Source organism: Caretta caretta, chromosome 17 (assembly GCF_965140235.1).
Source record: "Caretta caretta isolate rCarCar2 chromosome 17, rCarCar1.hap1, whole genome shotgun sequence".
NCBI classification, from domain to species: Eukaryota; Metazoa; Chordata; order Testudines; family Cheloniidae; genus Caretta; species Caretta caretta.
In genome coordinates, this window is record NC_134222.1 from 19,919,451 (window position 1) to 19,937,166 (window position 17,716).

At 52.3% G+C, this 17,716-nt stretch overlaps 1 protein-coding gene across 2 annotated transcripts in view; it reads right to left on the reverse strand.

Moving 5' to 3' along the window:
• The window catches only part of SRRM3 (serine/arginine repetitive matrix 3), a 171,277-nt gene that overhangs the window by 78,382 nt on the left and 75,179 nt on the right, over positions 1–17,716 (reverse strand). For both annotated transcript variants that reach the window (XM_048824476.2, XM_048824475.2), the window contains one exon: positions 10,252–10,505. In XM_048824476.2, the coding sequence (XP_048680433.2) occupies positions 10,252–10,475 (224 nt within the window). In that variant the 5' untranslated portion in view covers positions 10,476–10,505. The remainder of the gene's footprint in view (positions 1–10,251; positions 10,506–17,716) is intronic.

The window sequence follows — 17,716 nt, forward strand, 5'->3', positions numbered from 1 at the left end:
GGTGCGGGCTATCCCCAGGGACACAGTTAACTCAGGTCTTCCAGGCTTTGCCTTTTATTTCAGGGATGCTGAAGAGTGGAATTGTAGGAGCTGGGTCTACAGCCCTTTCGAGGGAGCCTTATGGAGAAGGCAGGGCCCTGGGACTCAGCAGAACCAGGTTCAGGGCCTTGTTCTCTCTCGGGCTCCTTGCTTGTTCTTTGCCTCAATTGCCCACCTGGAAAGCGGAGGTAATGATCCGTCTTTCTTCCCCACCTTCTTGTGTATTTCAAATCTAAGCCCTGTGGGTCAGGGCCTGTCTCTCACTCTATACGGCAGCTAGCAAAATGGGGCCACGCTCCAAGTCTGGGGCGTCTAGGGTCCTCACGCAGGACAAATAATGAATGATATTACCGCAATCTGTGGCTAGGTCTGGAGTGAACAGGTCACAACTGCATCCTACACAGCTAAGGATGCCGGCTTCTAAGAGCAAATTGCACCTGCTTGGTGACAGATCTTCTGTGACTAAATTGCTTGGTAACATAAAAGGCGGAGCAGGGACTCAGACACTCAATTGCCCCTTGAATGTGGTCTGTACCTCCTGCTAGTTCCATCTCTGGGCTGCCACTCGTCTAATACTTACCGTCTGGCTTCTTGACTATTTAATGGACAGTGACTGAGCTTTTCATTGGGTATTTTGTGCGTCTCTCAAGCAGATCCTTTCCATTGGGGCTGAAAGTTTCTTGTTTCCCTTCCAAAAGTATTAAGAGTGTTAAATGCGAAACATCTACCCGACGGGAAGGCAGCAGGGTTAAAAACAAAGCCAGGAAAGGCAGAAAAGAGATACAGAGGGGAATGTGCAGTGTTTACACACACTTTGATACTATAAGCCAGATTTTCCAAAGGACTCTGGCCCACATCAAAGGTATTTAGGCACCTAATTTCCACTGATTTCAGGGTTCTGGGCCTCTAGGCCTTGGGTGGAGGCTGGGTGCTGAGCCCTTTGGAAAATCTGGCCTTATGTGTCCCACAGGGACTTCTGGGGTGCTGAGCATTGTTTAAAATCAGGCCCTTATTTTGGTGCCGAAATGGGAGTTGAACTCTGCTACAAATCTGGCCGGGTGGGTGCTGAGATATGTACATCTAGTCCTGCACTGATGGGTACCAGTGAAACACCAGAGAGAGGCAGAGAGAGGTTATGTTTTGTATTCCTTTTTTTTGTGTGTGCATGCTAACGTTTTCTGTTGATTCATTATAGAGCCCAATAATAACAATGCCTAGCTCTGACATAGCAGTTTTCACCAGTAGCTCTCAAACTACTGGGGAAACTGAGGCACGAGGGGTCGGAAGTGACTTGTCTAAGGTCACCCAGCAGAGCTGAGACTAGAATCCAGGTTGCCCGAGTCCCACGCCAGGGCTCTATCCCACTAGACCACACTGCCCCTAGGAACCCGACACAAGGATCAGGTTCCCACTAGGCGCTGCACAGCAAAGAATACACTGAGAACACACAAAGAACACACAGCAAAAAAAAAAAAAAAATACACTCTCTGCCTTGGAGATCTTTTGCAGTGCTGAATCCGCTTCATAAAATATCCTTCACTCTCGCAGAGAAAGCTCCATCCATGGATTTCAAAGCAGTGAACAGAACAAAGAGAGCCTCATTATCCTCATTTTGCAGCTGGGGAAACCAAGGCACAGCTTGGTTAAGTGTGTGCCCTGACAAAATCCAAAAGCCCTGAAAACACCACTGATTGGGCACAGATCTAAACAAGAAAATGAATACAGCCAAGCATCTCTCTAGGGGAGTCTTGCACTGGCAGGGAGATGGACTGACTGAACCCGTCCCATCTCTAAGGTCTGTGATGCTATGCTGTATGCCAGAAGGACACACCTTGTTAGATCTGAGAAGACTCCTCAGAGGAGACAATCCCCAGCTTGTTTGTGGCCCCCAAAGTCTGGAGTCCAGGATGGAATGTCTTCAGCCCACCTCTCAGGACCCCGAGGTGACCGCCAGAGACCTGTGCTGGCAGCTGTAACGCTGTGGTCCAAGAGCAGCACCCAGTGGTCAGTGAAGATAATCCCGTCTCTATCTCCACTTCCCTCCTCCCTTCTTTAAAGGTGACCTCTTCAAATCTTCTGACCGGTTTCTCCCAGCTGTAGCTACATGCACTGAACAGCAACACTGTCAGCTAAATAGGACCTGCCAAATAACGCACAAATGGGCAACCTCGCAAATCCCGGACAGCGAATTGGGAGCCTAATAGCCTATTTGCATGGGCCCTGTTAAGCGATTTGGGCAAGAAGAGGCACAAAAGCAGGAGAACCAAAGACTTCCTAGCTGTAACTCCCACTGTAACCTGAAGCTTCTCAAAATGCACTTGCTGGCAAAGGCAGAGATACAGAGCGTGAAACACCTTTAAAAGTCAGAACACGCTTGTCAGTTTCGATTCAGGAAGCCCCTTGCCCAAAGAGAAATGGCAATCAGTAAGCATTTAGATCCCAGTCCCTTTGCCAGTCACACTGGAGAGCTTGCCCTCCCTTTGTCATTCAAAGCTAAAATTCAGATAATCAATAAAGCAATTCAGAAAAACTCCAAAGCCGTTTCTCAGCCGGTCTCTGTCACTCGCAAAACCACTAAAGGGTGCTCGCTGGAACCGAGGGCTGGTTCTGGTTTTTGCAGTATGGCTCGCCTGGTGCTGTGACAGTCTGTTGATTCAAAGAACAGGCCCCAGGATACATGACCGTTCTATCGCAGGGCTTTAGATTGCCATTCATCCTCATGCCATCTGGGTGCCAATGTTCCAATAAGGATAAACTTTTCATTCAAGATCTAACAGGGTCCCTGTTGTGGGTGCCAATTACTGGAGAGCCACAGGGTACGTCTACAGTGCAATCCGAGGTTGACTGGAGTGTGTGTAGACAAACCCAACCTAGCTTTGATCTGGCTAGCTCCAAGAACAGCAGCGGTGAAGCTGTGGCATGAGTCCCGCTGTGACTTCATTGCTATTGTAACTGGTGCTAGCTAGACCAAAACTAGTTTGGGTTTGTCTACACATGCTCCTTTCCCACCTCTGACTGCACTGTAGACAAACTCCCAGACTAATTTAGGGGTAGCTGGTCGGGGTTTTAGGTGGACCGCCTGGTATCCACCCCCAGGCCTTCAAAGGTTTTGGACCCATGTTATTTAGTGGGGAAAAAGTGATCCAGGAATAGTTTTGTTTCTTATAAACAGTTGTTAAAAACTCTTAAACCTAAAAATATCGAGAAAACATCTCTCCAGAGCTGAGCTTTTATTAACACTGCTACATTCAAACGATCAAAGCAAAATCAAACAAATTAGTCCCAGTATTGGACTGGAGCTGACTCATCCAATTAGTACTAAAAATAATCAATCCTAAAATAAATTCTAAGGAGTCTAAGGAGGCAGCTCTCCATTCAGTTCTAGATCCCAAAGCTCAATATCAACCTCCAAATATAATTCCCCTAAAAATAAGGAATGAGAAAACCCCCAGCACAACTTGTTAATCATAGGCCACTTTCCATCAGTAGATTTCAAAGCGCTTTACAAAGGAGATTGGTGTCATTATCCCTGTTTTACAGGTGGGGAAACTGAGGCACAGAGCAGTGACATGACTTGCCGAAGGTCACCCAACAGGCTAGTGGCAGAGCCAGAAATAGAAACCAGTTCTTCTGAATGGCAAGCCACACCCCCTCCTGCAACAAAGCCAGCTGACTAAATGCTCACTGATCAGCAACATGAAAATAAAATCAAACGTATACCAGCAGCGTGACCATCTCCACTTTCTTCTCCGCTAATTGAACCAGAGACATATGTTCTTAGGCTTTCTGGAAGCAAGGCAACTACAGTGACCTTTCTATGCTGGACTCGGACTACAAGTCTGACAGCTTATCTTCCAAAATCTACATCTTGACAGAGAAATGCTACTTGAAAGATCATCAAGATGAACCAACTTAAAATGAAAACAAATATATTTGCCGTGAGGTCCGCATGCCCACTCAGCGGACCCAGGCTAGGGAATTTTCCTCCACAGGCGCAGAGTGGCTGTGAGTAAACCCCGTGGCACTGCCCATCCCAGCCCTAGGTCAGTGCATTGACATCGTGGCAAACCCACCATTCCCATGGCCACTTCTCTGCTGGCCCAGCCCTAACCCCCGCCAGCCCAGGGACCGGGATACGCATGCCAGGCTAGGTCCAGGTGTTCTGTCACAGAATCATAGCACATCAGGGTTAGAAGGGACCTCAGGAGGTCACCTAGTCCAACCCCCTGCTCAAAGCCCCCAGCACATGCCACAGAGGAAGTGCACTGGATCTGCTGGGCCAGGCTCCGAAGCCATGGGGGCAGGCGAGTAGCGAGAATCTCTTTCGCGAGATAAGCAGGGATGCAATTCTGACCATGGTGGGTGGAAGGTCTGACTGGATCACTAGGTCCATACAGAAGCTGCCATAGCAGAGAAGAGAGGGGACCTGGCTGGAATGAACATCCAGGGAAGTTTCTGTCGGGCAGCTGGACACAGACAGACCCTGCAGTTCTCTCTGGCTTGGCTGGCCACAGCCAATGCTGCCTAGTGACACCATGCCCCGGGGCTGCTGATTACACAGCAGCTCGCATCGCTCCATGCAGGAAAGGAGCGAAGAGGAGAAGGGAACAGAACATCTAGGGGGAAAAGAGCAGGAAGGAGGTTTGGATGTGGATTCGGGTCTGAGACGGAGCTTGGGTTCCGACGTGACCGCAGCAAGGGCAGAAATTTCACATGATCTACTGACCTGGCAAGATGCTTGCCATCTCCCGCTGCAGATGGGCCCCTCCTTCAAATCTGACCCGGACCCACAAGTGTGGGAACCCGGATCCCAGACACCAACCTTGCCCTATTCTCCAGTACTCAGGGGAGTGGGGAGAGTTGGTTTGAGGTTCCTTTTTGGCCCCATCGCTACAATAGCCGTGATGTATGTACCCCCTACTTCCAGCCAAGCAGCTGTATCTGGCACAAGGACCGGACGTGGTCCTTTAGCCAGAGAGATACGTTTTTAACTGAATCACTTGGAAAAACTACCAATCCAGGAAGTTAAATTTCCAAGGGAAAAAACACCTTTTAACACGAGGTAGCAGCAGCATTTGAACCACGCACCTGCCATGCTAAAACAAGCCAGAGTCTCTACCTCTTGAGCTAAAGCTCCATGAGCTTGTAGCAGTAGTAGGCTCTTGTATTCTTATGCTGACCAGCCACTAGAGCGCAACAAAGCCCCACCCTGTGCTGGTTACGCAAATTCAGACTCCTTTTGTTAACCTAAACGGAATCAATTCCAAGGCCCAAAAGGCTTTTGGATTCTCCCCAACCCTCGAACCAGACTGGACTCAAGGGATTTCGATGATGAATAAACACATGGCTTGATGCATGACAGGAAGGTGCTCAGATGACGAGCATGGTAGAAGCATCTACATAGAACAGACTAGACCGGTCGTTACATTCTCCCCATGTGGTCCCCCAGCCATTCCATGGAAGGGCTATCAAAGCCAGCTGCCCTGGGTGCCAACACAGACCTGCCACCCATAGGGTTTCCCTCTCATCTCTGCTGCTATTTCTTGTTCCAGCCCGAACAATGCAGAGGGAAGACAACACAAGCCAGGCTCGGGCTGGGGGTGAGGTGCGCAGGAGAACCCAGCGGGGGTGAATCACAGCCAGCGTTTGCCTTGGCTGCTGAGCGTGAAAGCCAATCTCACCCAGTGCCCAGAGCATGTCAAGTGCCTGCCACCTCCGCCCCCTTGGAGGCCAGGGAATAATTGGAAAACTCAATAATTTATCAGCTACTTTCACCAAGAGCAGTAGTAAACAAAGCAAGCAATGAAACACCCTCTCCCACCTCCACTGTAAACCAAGCCATGGAGCATTCAGCTGCCTGCCAGCTGCTCTGTTTTCTCCACAGCCTCTTTCCCAAGCCCTGTGAACTCCGGGAGGAAGTCAGGGTTTGGCTGTGGAGCAGTGCAGGGACCTGGTTATCTATCGAAGGCTGGGCACATGTCAGGCCTGGCCCGGCATCAGCCATTGGGATGATGCACCGAGCAGGAGCAGAGCCGACACGGGCTCCGGAGGACGTCCTCATGGAGAGATTCAGGGGTTGGGGAGTTGGACACAGATAGATCACTTGGATTTGAATCTATGCTTAGCTCCCTTCTACGCCGGCCATTGCACTGAGTTGGAGATCTCGCTTTAAACACAGTTGCAGGGTCTAACCAAGGATGTGGCCAGATCAGGTTTCAAACAGGTTTCACCTGCACATCTACCAATGTGATGTATGCCATCATATGCCAGCAATGCCCCTCTGCCATTTACATTGGCCAAACTGGACAGTCTCTACATAAAACAATAAATGGACACAAATCAGACATCAAGAATTATAACATTCAAAAACCAGTTGGAGAACACTTCAATCTCTCTGGTCACTCGATTACAGACCTAAAAGTGGCAATTCTTCAACAGAAAAACTTCAAAAACAGACTCCAACGAGAGACTGCTGAATTAGAATTAATTTGCAAACTGGATACAATTAACTTAGGCTTGAATAGAGACTGGGAGTGGATGGGTCATTACACAAAGGAAAACTATTTCCCCGTAAAAAGAAAAGGAGTACTTGTGGCACCTTAGAGACTAACAAATTTATTTGAGCATAAGCTGTTTATCCATGTTTATCCCCCCCACCCCACCCCCCACTGTTCCTCAGACGTCAAGTGCTGGAAATGGCCCACCTTGATTATCACTACAAAAGGTCCCCCCCACCTCCGCTCTCCTGTTGGTAATAGCTCACCTTAAGTGATCACTCTCGTTACAGTGTGCATGGTAACACCCATTGTTTCATGTTCTCTATGTATATAAATCTCCCCACTGTATTTTCCACAATATGCATCCGATGAAGTGAGCTGTAGCTCACGAAAGCTTATGCTCCAATAAATCTGTTAATCTCTACGGTGCCACAAGTACTCCTTTTCTTTTGTTTCAAACAGGGCTTCTAGTGCAAATCCCCACTTAGGTGGTGAAACCAAGCTAGAAACGAGTTTAGCCAGGAGATCAGAATCCCTGCTGCGGTGATCTGAGAGCAGAACATTGCCCCCGCCCCCGCTGAAGGCTCGAGGACTTCTCTTGGCAGAGATAAACTTTGCAACATAAACCCATGCAACGCACCACTCCATTGTGTACCCAACTCTGGTACCGATGTGCAAGTCCCTTAATAGCCGCATGCCACAATCTTTGCTGCATTTAGCCTCACAGCACCCAGGAGAAGCAAGGCTAGGCTATTACCCCTATGGTACAGACAGGGAAACCGAGGCACAGAGAGATGCCATGACTTACCCAGTCTGTGTCTGAGAAGAGAATTGCACTCAGGTCTAGCTTCTTGCAAGCAATCAAGCAAACCACTATCCTTCCACTATCTAACAAGCTATCCTTCCACTCATGGAGCATAGGCCCCTCAATGGCTATTAGCTGGGATGGGCGGGGATGGTGTCCCTAGCCTCTGTTTGCCAGAAGTTGGGAATGGGTGACAGGGGATGGATCACTTGATGATGACCTGTTCTGTTCATTCCCTCTGGGGCACCTGGCATTGGCCACTGTCAGAGGACAGGATACTGGGCTAAATGGACCTTTGGTCTGACCCAGTGTGGCCGTTCTTATGTTCTAGTCAATGACTCACTCACAGTACAGGTAACCCGCAATCCTTCTTCACTTCAAACCCATGTTACTCCTGCAGCACTGAATTTCTAACCTGAATCTTGCCAAAGGCACTGTGAGCACTGGGTGTCAACAAGGATCAAAGCCCAGTTTTCAGAAGAGATTAGGGCCAGATATTCATGCCCACTGGCTCCCACGTGCACCTTCTCTTGAAAATCTGGACCCTACGTGCATGAGGCGTTTGGCCTTTGTTCTCAGTAAGACTTTCTGAGAAAGGCACCCCCTCCTCTCCACTCAAGAAAAGGGAGAAGAAAATTTTAGCAAACAGAGAAAACATGCATTTCTACAGCCCCGTCTCTCAAAAATACCTTCAGGCATTCCAGCGAGCCTTTGCATGGAGACTAAGGACTCCCACCCATATGGAGAATTTAACCCAGACAGGGAACAACTGGGGCTGAAATTTGCATAATTAGACAGTGGAACTCATTGTTACTGGATGCGGCTAAGGCCAAAAACTTAGGAAGAATCAAAGAGGGATGGGATATGGATATGGATAACCAGAATATCCGAAGTTATAACGGTTAATGTTAATATATTTTTGGAAGGGATATTAAACTTCCTGCATCAGGCCTTAAACCAATCTCTAATTAGGATGAGACCTTCATGGGGGGGCAGAAATGTGCTATGGTGGGGTTTCCTGCACCTTCCTCTGCGGCATCTGGTGCTGGGCACTGTCTGAGACAAGATCCTGGACAAGATGGATCATGGGTGTGATCCAGTCTGGAGTTTCCTATGTCCCTAATTGAAATATGATCACCAAACTCTTTTCGCAATGCAAACCACACCCTCTAGCTTGCCCAGAGCTCGAATGATTAGATACGCCCACGTGAGCTCTGCTTTGGTTGGGATGCTGTCCTAACTCGGTCAGCTGGGCGTTTCCTCTGGATTCATTCCGGTGGCTGATCTTTGCCTGGGTTCTCCCGTCCCATCTACGCCCTGATGAAAGATACACCTGGGCCATCATGCTGCCAGCCCGTGCACCTGGCATGGGGCCGGGCTTGCTGCAAAGCTCTCTGGACCAGCCTTTGGAGATAGAAAGATGGAGGGGAGGGATAGCTCAGTGGTTTGAGCATTGGCCTGCTAAACCCAGGGTTGTGAGTTCAATCCTTGAGGGGGCCATTTAGGGATCTGGGGCAAAAATTGGGGATTGGTCCTGCTTTGAGCAGGGGGTTGGACCAGATGACCTCCTGAGGTCCCTTCCAACCCTGATAGTCTATGATTCTAAGACAGCCTCTCTCCATGTGTGAATGCCCCAGTCTGGCAGCTCCAGACAGCTCTGGGTGTTGTCAGTGCAGATGGCCTCTTGCCTGCCCACCCAGCTGGAGAAATGCCTATGGTGGGAAGACTGTCAGGAAAGGCTGGGAGACAATGACAGATATGGAAAAGAAGGATCGTGTGTGGAAGGGTCATGGGTTACCCTGTGATCAGACAGTGAGAGGGTATTCAGAACCAGGAGGCAGCCACTTGGGCATCTTGTAGCTTCTGAACAGGACAGAAAAACATGGACACATTACGTTTTGGGCTAACGATGCATCTCACTGTCCCTCCGTTTATCTGCCTGTCTCTGATCATACTCTGCAGTGCTCTCCCAGGCCTGGGCTCAGTAAGATTTGGCCCCACACCCCCACACAAGGGAGAGAACCCACCGCATGAACCACCCTGCACTCTGCCATTCCAGCCTCTCCTTTGCTTCCTCTGACTGACCACCAGTCTGCACGAACAGGCACAGGGCTGGGAGATCCTGAGTGCTAATCCTGGCTCTGACACCGACCGCTCTGTGCTCTTGGGCTCAGACACTTTGGCCCAGATCCTCAAAGGTCTTGGGGCTCCTAACTTCCATTGAAATCAACAGGTATTAGGTACCTAAGCACCTCGAGGAGCTGAGCCTTTGCCTTGTCAGATAACACAGAGCTGGAATGAGGCAATGGCCAATGTTTCCAACCAGAGGAGCCACAGCTTAGTCTCCAAAATCCATATTTAGCTACAGATTTCAGAAATGCCTCTGGGATGTAGGCACACAAACCCCACTCAAGTCAATAGGACCTTTGCTCCTAACTCACCTGGGCACTTTTGTAAAACCCACCTACATTCAGCCACAGGGGCCTTACTTGAAGCCCCTATTTTTGATCCTTCAGGCCAGCGTCTGTCGAGCACTGGGGATGTATAAAGCACTAGACAGAGGCTACGTCTTTATTACCTGCTCTCAGGCCGTAACGTGAGCAGCCCTGGCCTAGAATGCAGCGTGGCGAGTGGTGGAGAAATCCAGCATGGTCTAGTGGATTGAATATGGGGCTGGGGACCGGGGATTCCCAGGCACTGCCCTGCTGTGGGTGAGGATGGCTAATGACCTGCTCCGGGGTGCGATGTACTGGGTTGCAGTTGGCCTAGCTCTGGTGGCCTCTTAGGACCGTGCAATGCTGGAGAGCAGTGTGCCTAGACTGGAGTGTATGGTGTGGGCTTTGCTAGGGGAGAAACGGTCCCCCCCACCACACTCAGGAAAGCAGCCTCCTCCAGAAGGACATCACTCACCCTTGCTCCTCCATCATCTCCTGCAGCTCCATGCACTTCAGCTCCACCCGCCGCTTCCGCTCGTGATCCAGGATCTCCCGGTGAGCCTTCTTCACCAGGCTGGGCTCCACCAGCCGTGCCTCCTCCTCCGGCTTGTGCCAGGTGCCGGAGGCGCCGGGTTGGGGAAAGCCATTGGCCGCCTCCTGGGGGGAAGGCATCTTGGCCCCGTTGTTATAGACGGCCATCCCAGCGTGTGCCCACCAACTCCGCAGCCCCTGCGAGGGAGAGAAACAAATTCATGGTAAGTCATTTCCAGCTTCCCTCTCCCCAACCAGGAGGAAGGAAAAAATCTACAGCTGAGCACTAAGCCACTCTGCCTAATTAATACTGACAGCTTAATGGGGGACGAGCTGTTCTAATCTGCTTCTCAGCACTTTGGGGACGGACGCCGGCAGCCAGGCAGGGCAGCTGCCGTTAAGGCAGAGAGAGAAGGAGATTCTAATCCAGGAGGGGTCCTGGAGCCATGGGGATGCAAATGAAAGGACACTGCGCAGTGGGCACAGATCCCATGTCATCCAGCAATAAAAGCATCACGTGAAAGACCCTCCTTCAACAGGGGATCCCATCCCTGGACCAACTGCAGCGAGGTCCAACTTGGATGGCTTTAGAAAGTGAGGCCCTACTCAGCAAAGAGACTGCAGAAATGGCATCTGGGTTCATCGTGTCAACAGGATTTCCAGCTCAAACCTGATCCGTTTACTAGCAAATGCCTGGGATCTGAGAGTCAAGCTGGGTTCTTTTCTTTCTTGCACATCATCACCAGTAATCAAGGTTCTGCTGGCCAAACCATGCCGTCGGTGACATCTATGCAACCCCACTATCTTCCTATTTGCCCTGGATCACAACTCTGCAGCCGCCACCCCCATATCTAAACCAGGATTCCATGTAGGGTTTAACTGGTTGGAACTTTGCCAACAATTCTGCTGCTGATGCCTCAGGAGGGCCAACAGGAATGAAATGTAGCCACAACCCATTTTGGTTCCTCAAGCCAGCAGATCCGACTGATGCACACAAGGAAGCAGGTCTCTGGAATGAGGAGGTGTCACTTAATATAGCCCCTCGTTAGAGGAGAGCTGCATTTCAAATAGCACCACAAGACCATGGTCACCTACCCCTGGAAAATCTAAGAAGAGCTGACCCAGCTGGGATTCAAATCTGTATTCACAGTAAGGCAACCCACGTGCTTATCACTGTAGCCAGATTTATAATGCGGCTCTTCTGTCTCCCTGTGGAGGCTGGACCGTGCACTATTGCCTAAGAGCTACAGAGCTGGTTGTTAAGATCACATAGCAGCGGCTCTCGCTTTTCGAGCCAGAAGTCCCGGGTTCAGCGCTAACAGACAGCCAGAGCAGGGGGGTGGTTACACACCAGTCAGTCATCCCCTCGGGTAGTGGTGGCATTCAACCTGCTTCAGAACTGCTTCCCCGCATCTTAATTTGATCCTTCCTTTGGTAAAAGGAGTTTGGTCACTGGCTTCAAGGGAAGCCAGATTCAGCCGTCTCTGAGAGCTCTGATACAATTCTACCCTCCTCCCCACCCTCGCCCAAGACATGCAGCTTGAGAAGAGATCTCTCTGCACTGCTGAACCAAGCCATCTCTTTTGATTCCCTGGCGGTAGCAAAGCACCATCAGTCCTTGGGTCATCTTGTTGAACTGGATTATTTCATTAAACACAAGCTCAAAGGGTGCATTTTGCACAAGTCTAGGTGGTTCTATGATGGCCACTTTGCATCCTCACTGCAGGAAAACCCCAGCCGCGCTCCTCAGCTAATGAAAAGGTTTGCGAGAGCTGGGTGTGCTGGGAGGAAAGCCACAGCTACCTGCAAGCTGAGACAACGATTAGGTACCGATAGTGAATTACCAGGCACCCGTGCAGCCTCCAATATCCCTAGAGCCTGTCGATGAAATCTGGCTACTGCATGTCTCTTGGGAAGTAGGTTATGAAATTAAGTACAAAACTTAATTATTCGTATCAGGTTCCCATTGCAAAAAGCCTTGGGGGTGCAGTTTGCATGGCTTAGAAAAAAGGAAGGAACATCTCCTCAGTACAGGGAGCGAGTACCCCATAACCCCCTGCAGGCTCCCCATAGTTAGGAGAACAGAGACAAGGAAACCTGCTGAGCAATCTCAATGCATGAGTTCCAGAGCTGGGACAAAGAGGCTCCCCTCCGGCCCTAGAGTGCGTCAGTCTGGTTTGCGCGTCCACCGCTTTGCAGCAATGCATTGTGGGGAAATTGAGGGCGCTGGCCCGGAACACCTCAGTGTCACCGAGCTGAGTGTCTGGCCCACTCAGGCAGATGCATCAGTGGCTCTTGTTGCTGCGCCCTGAGCACTCGGGAGCAGAGAGGAGCCCAGCACAAGCCCCAACTTGTGGCCCACTTTGCCAATGAGCAGAGAGACGCCCACCACTGAGGGGGCGGTTAAACCCCCGCTGACTTCAATGGCCGTGGAGTTCTCTCCCCCCACGGCGAATGGCTCTTCTCCTTCAGAGCCTAACCTCGGCCAGACCTTAGGAGCCCACGGCTCTGGCCAGAAGCCCACACTCCAGTCATTTCCTTCCACCCACCGGCACAAGAGGGGAAACCACCCCCTGGAGCCTGGAGGGAGCGACTTCTCCAGGCTGCCTTGGCCAGCCGCTGTATCCCCTGCTTCCTAAGGGAACCTGCATCCGGGCGCCCACCCTGGCAGGCTACTTGGGAACGAATGGGAGTCCTGGTTCAGGTGCCCTGGGGCACACTGGGACTGCCCCGCTGCGAGAGGGTGATCAATGATCAACAGATCCAGGCAGGAAATGGCCAAAACCATTCAGATACCATGCCCTGAGCGCACTGGGGGCCTGCCTAGAGAGGTCAGTAGGGCTCTGCATCTCAGAGACGGCACAGCTGGGCAGGCCAGGCCCAACTCCCCGAGCCCCTGGGCAGAGGGACTGGCCCAGTGCCCCTTCTCCAGGTGCAGGAGATGCCAGTGCTAACCCTGTTTCCAGCTCCCTTCCCCACCCAAAGGACACTCTGCGTGGCCTTTTCTCCTTGGCATGGAAATCATACTCGTGGGCACAATTTAGCCCCATACATGTGCCAGTTAAGAACAGATTACGCTAATGGGATCTGCTCCCTCTTTCTGTCTGTTCCCCCACAGAGCTCTGAACTTGTACAGTCATCTCTTTACATATGGGTAACAAACTGAGCCACTTGTCTTTCCGGAGTACTTAAAGCACCGGTCTGGGACGCCAGAGAACTGGGCACTATTCCCAGCAATGCCACAGAAGCCATTTGTGACCCTGGGCAAGTCATTGCCCTGCTCTGTGCCTCAGTTTCCCCCTTTGTAACAGTGGGGGTCCACGCCTGGGCGCAGAACTGGTATAGGGGGCTGGTGTGTTTCAAGGTGGGGGGAGGTATCCCCTGGGGTTGGTTCCCTCCTTTCAAGGCCCTTGTGCCCTGCCCAGGGGTTGTAAAGCGCCTGGCAGAATGGAGACTGGGGGTGTAATTCACCCCAGGAGTGGGTTCTGGGTCAGGACCACAAGGTTTGGCCTGCAGGCCCTGGCATGCTGCTCCCTGGCAGCGTGGCTCAAGGCCATGCACGGGGCACAGGGACAAGTGGCAGCTACGGGGCTCGTTAACTGCTCCAAGTTTTGTTTGCGAAGGGTCAACATCCAGAGCTATTTTAATTCACTCGATCTAATGTACTGCCGGTTGCCAGGCAACGTAGCCGTCTGTTGCGGCCTGTGCGGAAGCTTTTAAGGACCTCGCTGGATGTGGAAGTGTGGGGAGGCTTGGTGGGGGGGGGTTTGAGAAACACGGCTCCGACTCTGTGCAGAAAAAGCCGTCCCCAATGCCCACTGCCTCCCCCCAGCCGCCCCTGCCCATTCGAAGGGGTGGCGGGAGCTCCAGGGCCTTGTGCCCAGAGATGCTGGCTGCCACGGGCACTCTACCAGGGGTAGGCGGGGAGGGCAAGGTGTGGGGGGGCCCACCTCCACAGGCTCTTATTGCCCATGGACAGCGCAGGGCTATGGGAAAGCGCAGCATGAAGCCAAGCTGGACACCACCACAATCTAAGCAGACAAAGGTCCGGAAGGGAAGTAGAGGCACAGAATGGAAAAGTGCTTGACCAAGGTCATGCAACACAAGGCAGAGACTCCGGACTAGAGCACAGCTCTCCTAGCTGCCAGCCCTGCGCCCTACCCACTAGCCCATGCTGCACGTGCTGCCTTGTTGCCCAGGGGCCCTGAAGAAGCCTGGAGCTCCGCCTCCTAAGGGGAATCACTGGGGTGCATACCACCTTTTGGGGGAATTTCCTTAATGGCTCCCAGCATGCATGGGGGCCACTGCCCCCACGCCCCGGTGGGCAAAGCGCCTCTGATCACAGCTCTGCGGAGGTGCCCCGTACCATGGTTGGATCCCTACATGTGGAGGCATGAACTGGAGTGGGCCAGATCCACAGCTGGTGTAAATCAGCTTAACCACACCGCTTAGCACTGGGGTCATACGGAAGGCCACCCTTCCTCTTGTGGTCGGAGCCAAGAAAATCTTACCTTGGCCCGTAACTGCTTTGTTGGGCGGATGGAGGCAGACGGAATCCAGCCTAGCTTGTTCTAACTCGACTAGCCAGAATGAAAAGTTTCCTGCTCCTGTATCTCTCGTGAGTGATTCTCGTCTCAAGAAAAGCTTTTATCTAGTTTATTTGATCATCAGATATTAACTCATGCCTGGGATGCTCCTAGAGCCTGGAAAGTGAAGCTGGAGAGGGGAAGCCCCAGCAGGTAGCTGAAAATTCAGAGGTTCTCATGCAACGCGAGGTGAGAATTAATGGCTTGACTTTTTCAGCAGCTCAGCACGCTGGCTGCGTGGCTCTGAAAAAATCTGGCCCTACGTGATCGGCCAGTTGAGTCGACAGCAGAGATGGGAACTGAGTCCACAGCTGCGGGATGGATTAGATGCCCTCTTGAGGTCCCTTCCAGCCCTATGGTTCTACAAGCCACAAGCCTCCTGCGAACCAGCCACGCATTCAGCTCCAAACACCAGGGTCTAGCTCATCCCCTCCCTCTCTCCTCACACACAGTAGCACCCTCCAAAGACCCACATTCACAGGAGACAACAGCTGTTGGATGGAGGACACAGGCGCCTCCGAAACAGCCGGTGGCCTGTGCATTGACTCACGCCTCACGCTTTGATTCCAGGACTGCTGAAAATGACTGACCAGGTGAACCCCAGGCCCCAGTTCACATCCGCCTCTCGCACACAGCCGTGGCACTTCTGCTCCCTTCCAGCCCCCGTCCTGAAGCCGTCTCCCCTTGGCCGGGCTGGGAAGATGGGCAAGAGGCGCTCATGTCTGGGGAGGCAGTGGAAGTCCGGGCCAGGCTGCTCTGATGAAGATTAATTGCCGGTGAAATGGCCCAGCTGTAACGCGGCACCCAACCTGCTTCCAAAATTTCGCCTACTGCTGGGGAAAGCAGTTACGCTAATGAGCTAATCACTCATGGGGGAGCAGTACATCCAACCATGTCAGCTTCAGGAAGACCTAGAGGAAGCTTATCTGGGTGATGGCAGCCTCTCACTGGGGCTTGGAGCCAGCCATCTTCTCAGAGCAATTCACTGCAGTTCCAGGGCTATGATCGAGAGAGAGGAAGCATCCCCTGCCCCCACCCCTAAATCTCAGGGGCTCAGGTGTAATCGGATGGTCCCCAGTCATTTGCTGTCCAAGTGGAAAAGTGTACTGGTGTGGTCTGCTGGATAAATGCCCTCAAAAAAAATTTTACAGATGGGGAAACTGAGGAACAGAAAGGTTAAGTGACTCAACCAAGGTCACAGAGCGAGGCAGTGGCCAAGAGCCACTAGACTGAAGGAGGCTTAACTCTAACCACTAGATATGCTCCCTGAAACCTTTGATCTCTAACAGCACCTGTTTGGAGTTCACTTACCAGGCAACCCCCTGGTACAAGACATTTACAAGACATTTCTGAGACAGTATTGAGCCCAAGCAAAGCCAGGAGTTCTGCAGGGCACCCCTAAACTCCACGCTGCTACAGTGAATGGGCGAAATACATATGAGCAGGTCCACTGGAGTCTATAGATGCATGCTATTGAGTGACAACTCCAGGAGCTGCCTGGTTTGATCCCCAGGGCAAAGGGATTAAAGGGCCAAGAGATCTCGCTGCATCTGATCCTCCAGACCCTCTGGGAATCGCACGGAGGACCATTTGCCCCTCGGGCTGCAATGCCAAGTGCCTCACAGCCCATCCCTTCTCTGTCAGCTGATTGTAAACCCACAGAGACACCCCCCCCTTCCTTGTAGGCTCTGACGTGATTGCATCAGCCATGGACGCGCCATGGCTCCACTCTTTAGTGCACGGGTCCCATGGGGCCACACCTGCCACTACTTTGATTCAGACCCTCCCCCAGGTGGAGCTGAAGACTCAGACGGGGGCGTCCCTCCCTCGGGTCCAGCGCTCACTCGGTGCCTCGGCAGGGCACCAGGGATCTGTGCCGAGGGAGGGGCTGTCTCTTTGGGGAGCGTGAGGTCACTGAAGTTCCCATGGCAAGTCTTCTGCCAGCGTGTGTGTGTGTGGGGGGAGGGGTTGCTAAAGGCCCAGTGGGGTCGGCTTTAGGTGCCCCAAGCAAGGCCCCCATCCCGGATATTCCTCCTTTCCCCCGTGAATCCTCTGAGTCTACCCTCCTGCATCTAGTGGAGCGCTGCTCAGGATGGGATGGACGGGAGTGGAACCCCTTCTCCCCCACTCTTTTCGGTCCCATCAGCCCCAGGACCCCTATTGCACGTTTCTGTGCCCCCCAGCCAGCGGCTCGGTCAAATCCCAGCCCTGGCGGTTTCTTTCCACCTGTCCACATTCGCCCTGTGGTTTCCATGAGATACGCTGCCCTTCCTTCCCTGTCCTACACTGTCAGCTGGGGTCGTCGTGTGCTGTTCAGCAGTGGCCAGGCCCCACCCCAGAAGTGGCTACAGCTCGGCTGCTGCTGTTGTATGTATTGCAGCAGCACCTAGCAGCCTCAGCTGGGGTCAGGGGTGCACTGCGCTGCACGGTGTATACACACAGGCCTCGCGCCATACAGCTGACACTCAGTACGTGCAAGGCAGAGAGACAGGAGCCTGGAGCAGTAACTTGCCCATGTCACACAACAGGGGCAGGACACCAGCGCTCCTGAATCCCAGCCCACTGCCTTCCCCACTGCACAACAGCCGGCTCAGTCCCCCTCCTAGTTTGGGAAGCACTTAGAGAGGCGAGGCGCTATTCAAGCAAGAGCCATTATTCACCGAGCCCAGTATGGACTGTTAACGGCTGGAAGAGCCTTTGAATAGCCGACGCTGGGGCAGAGGTGAAAAAGGCACACGTGTATGTGTAGGCGATTCTACGCGGGCCACACAGCCGGCTATGAACAGGCTTGGAATTGCCGATCGCTGCTCAGCACTCCTAACC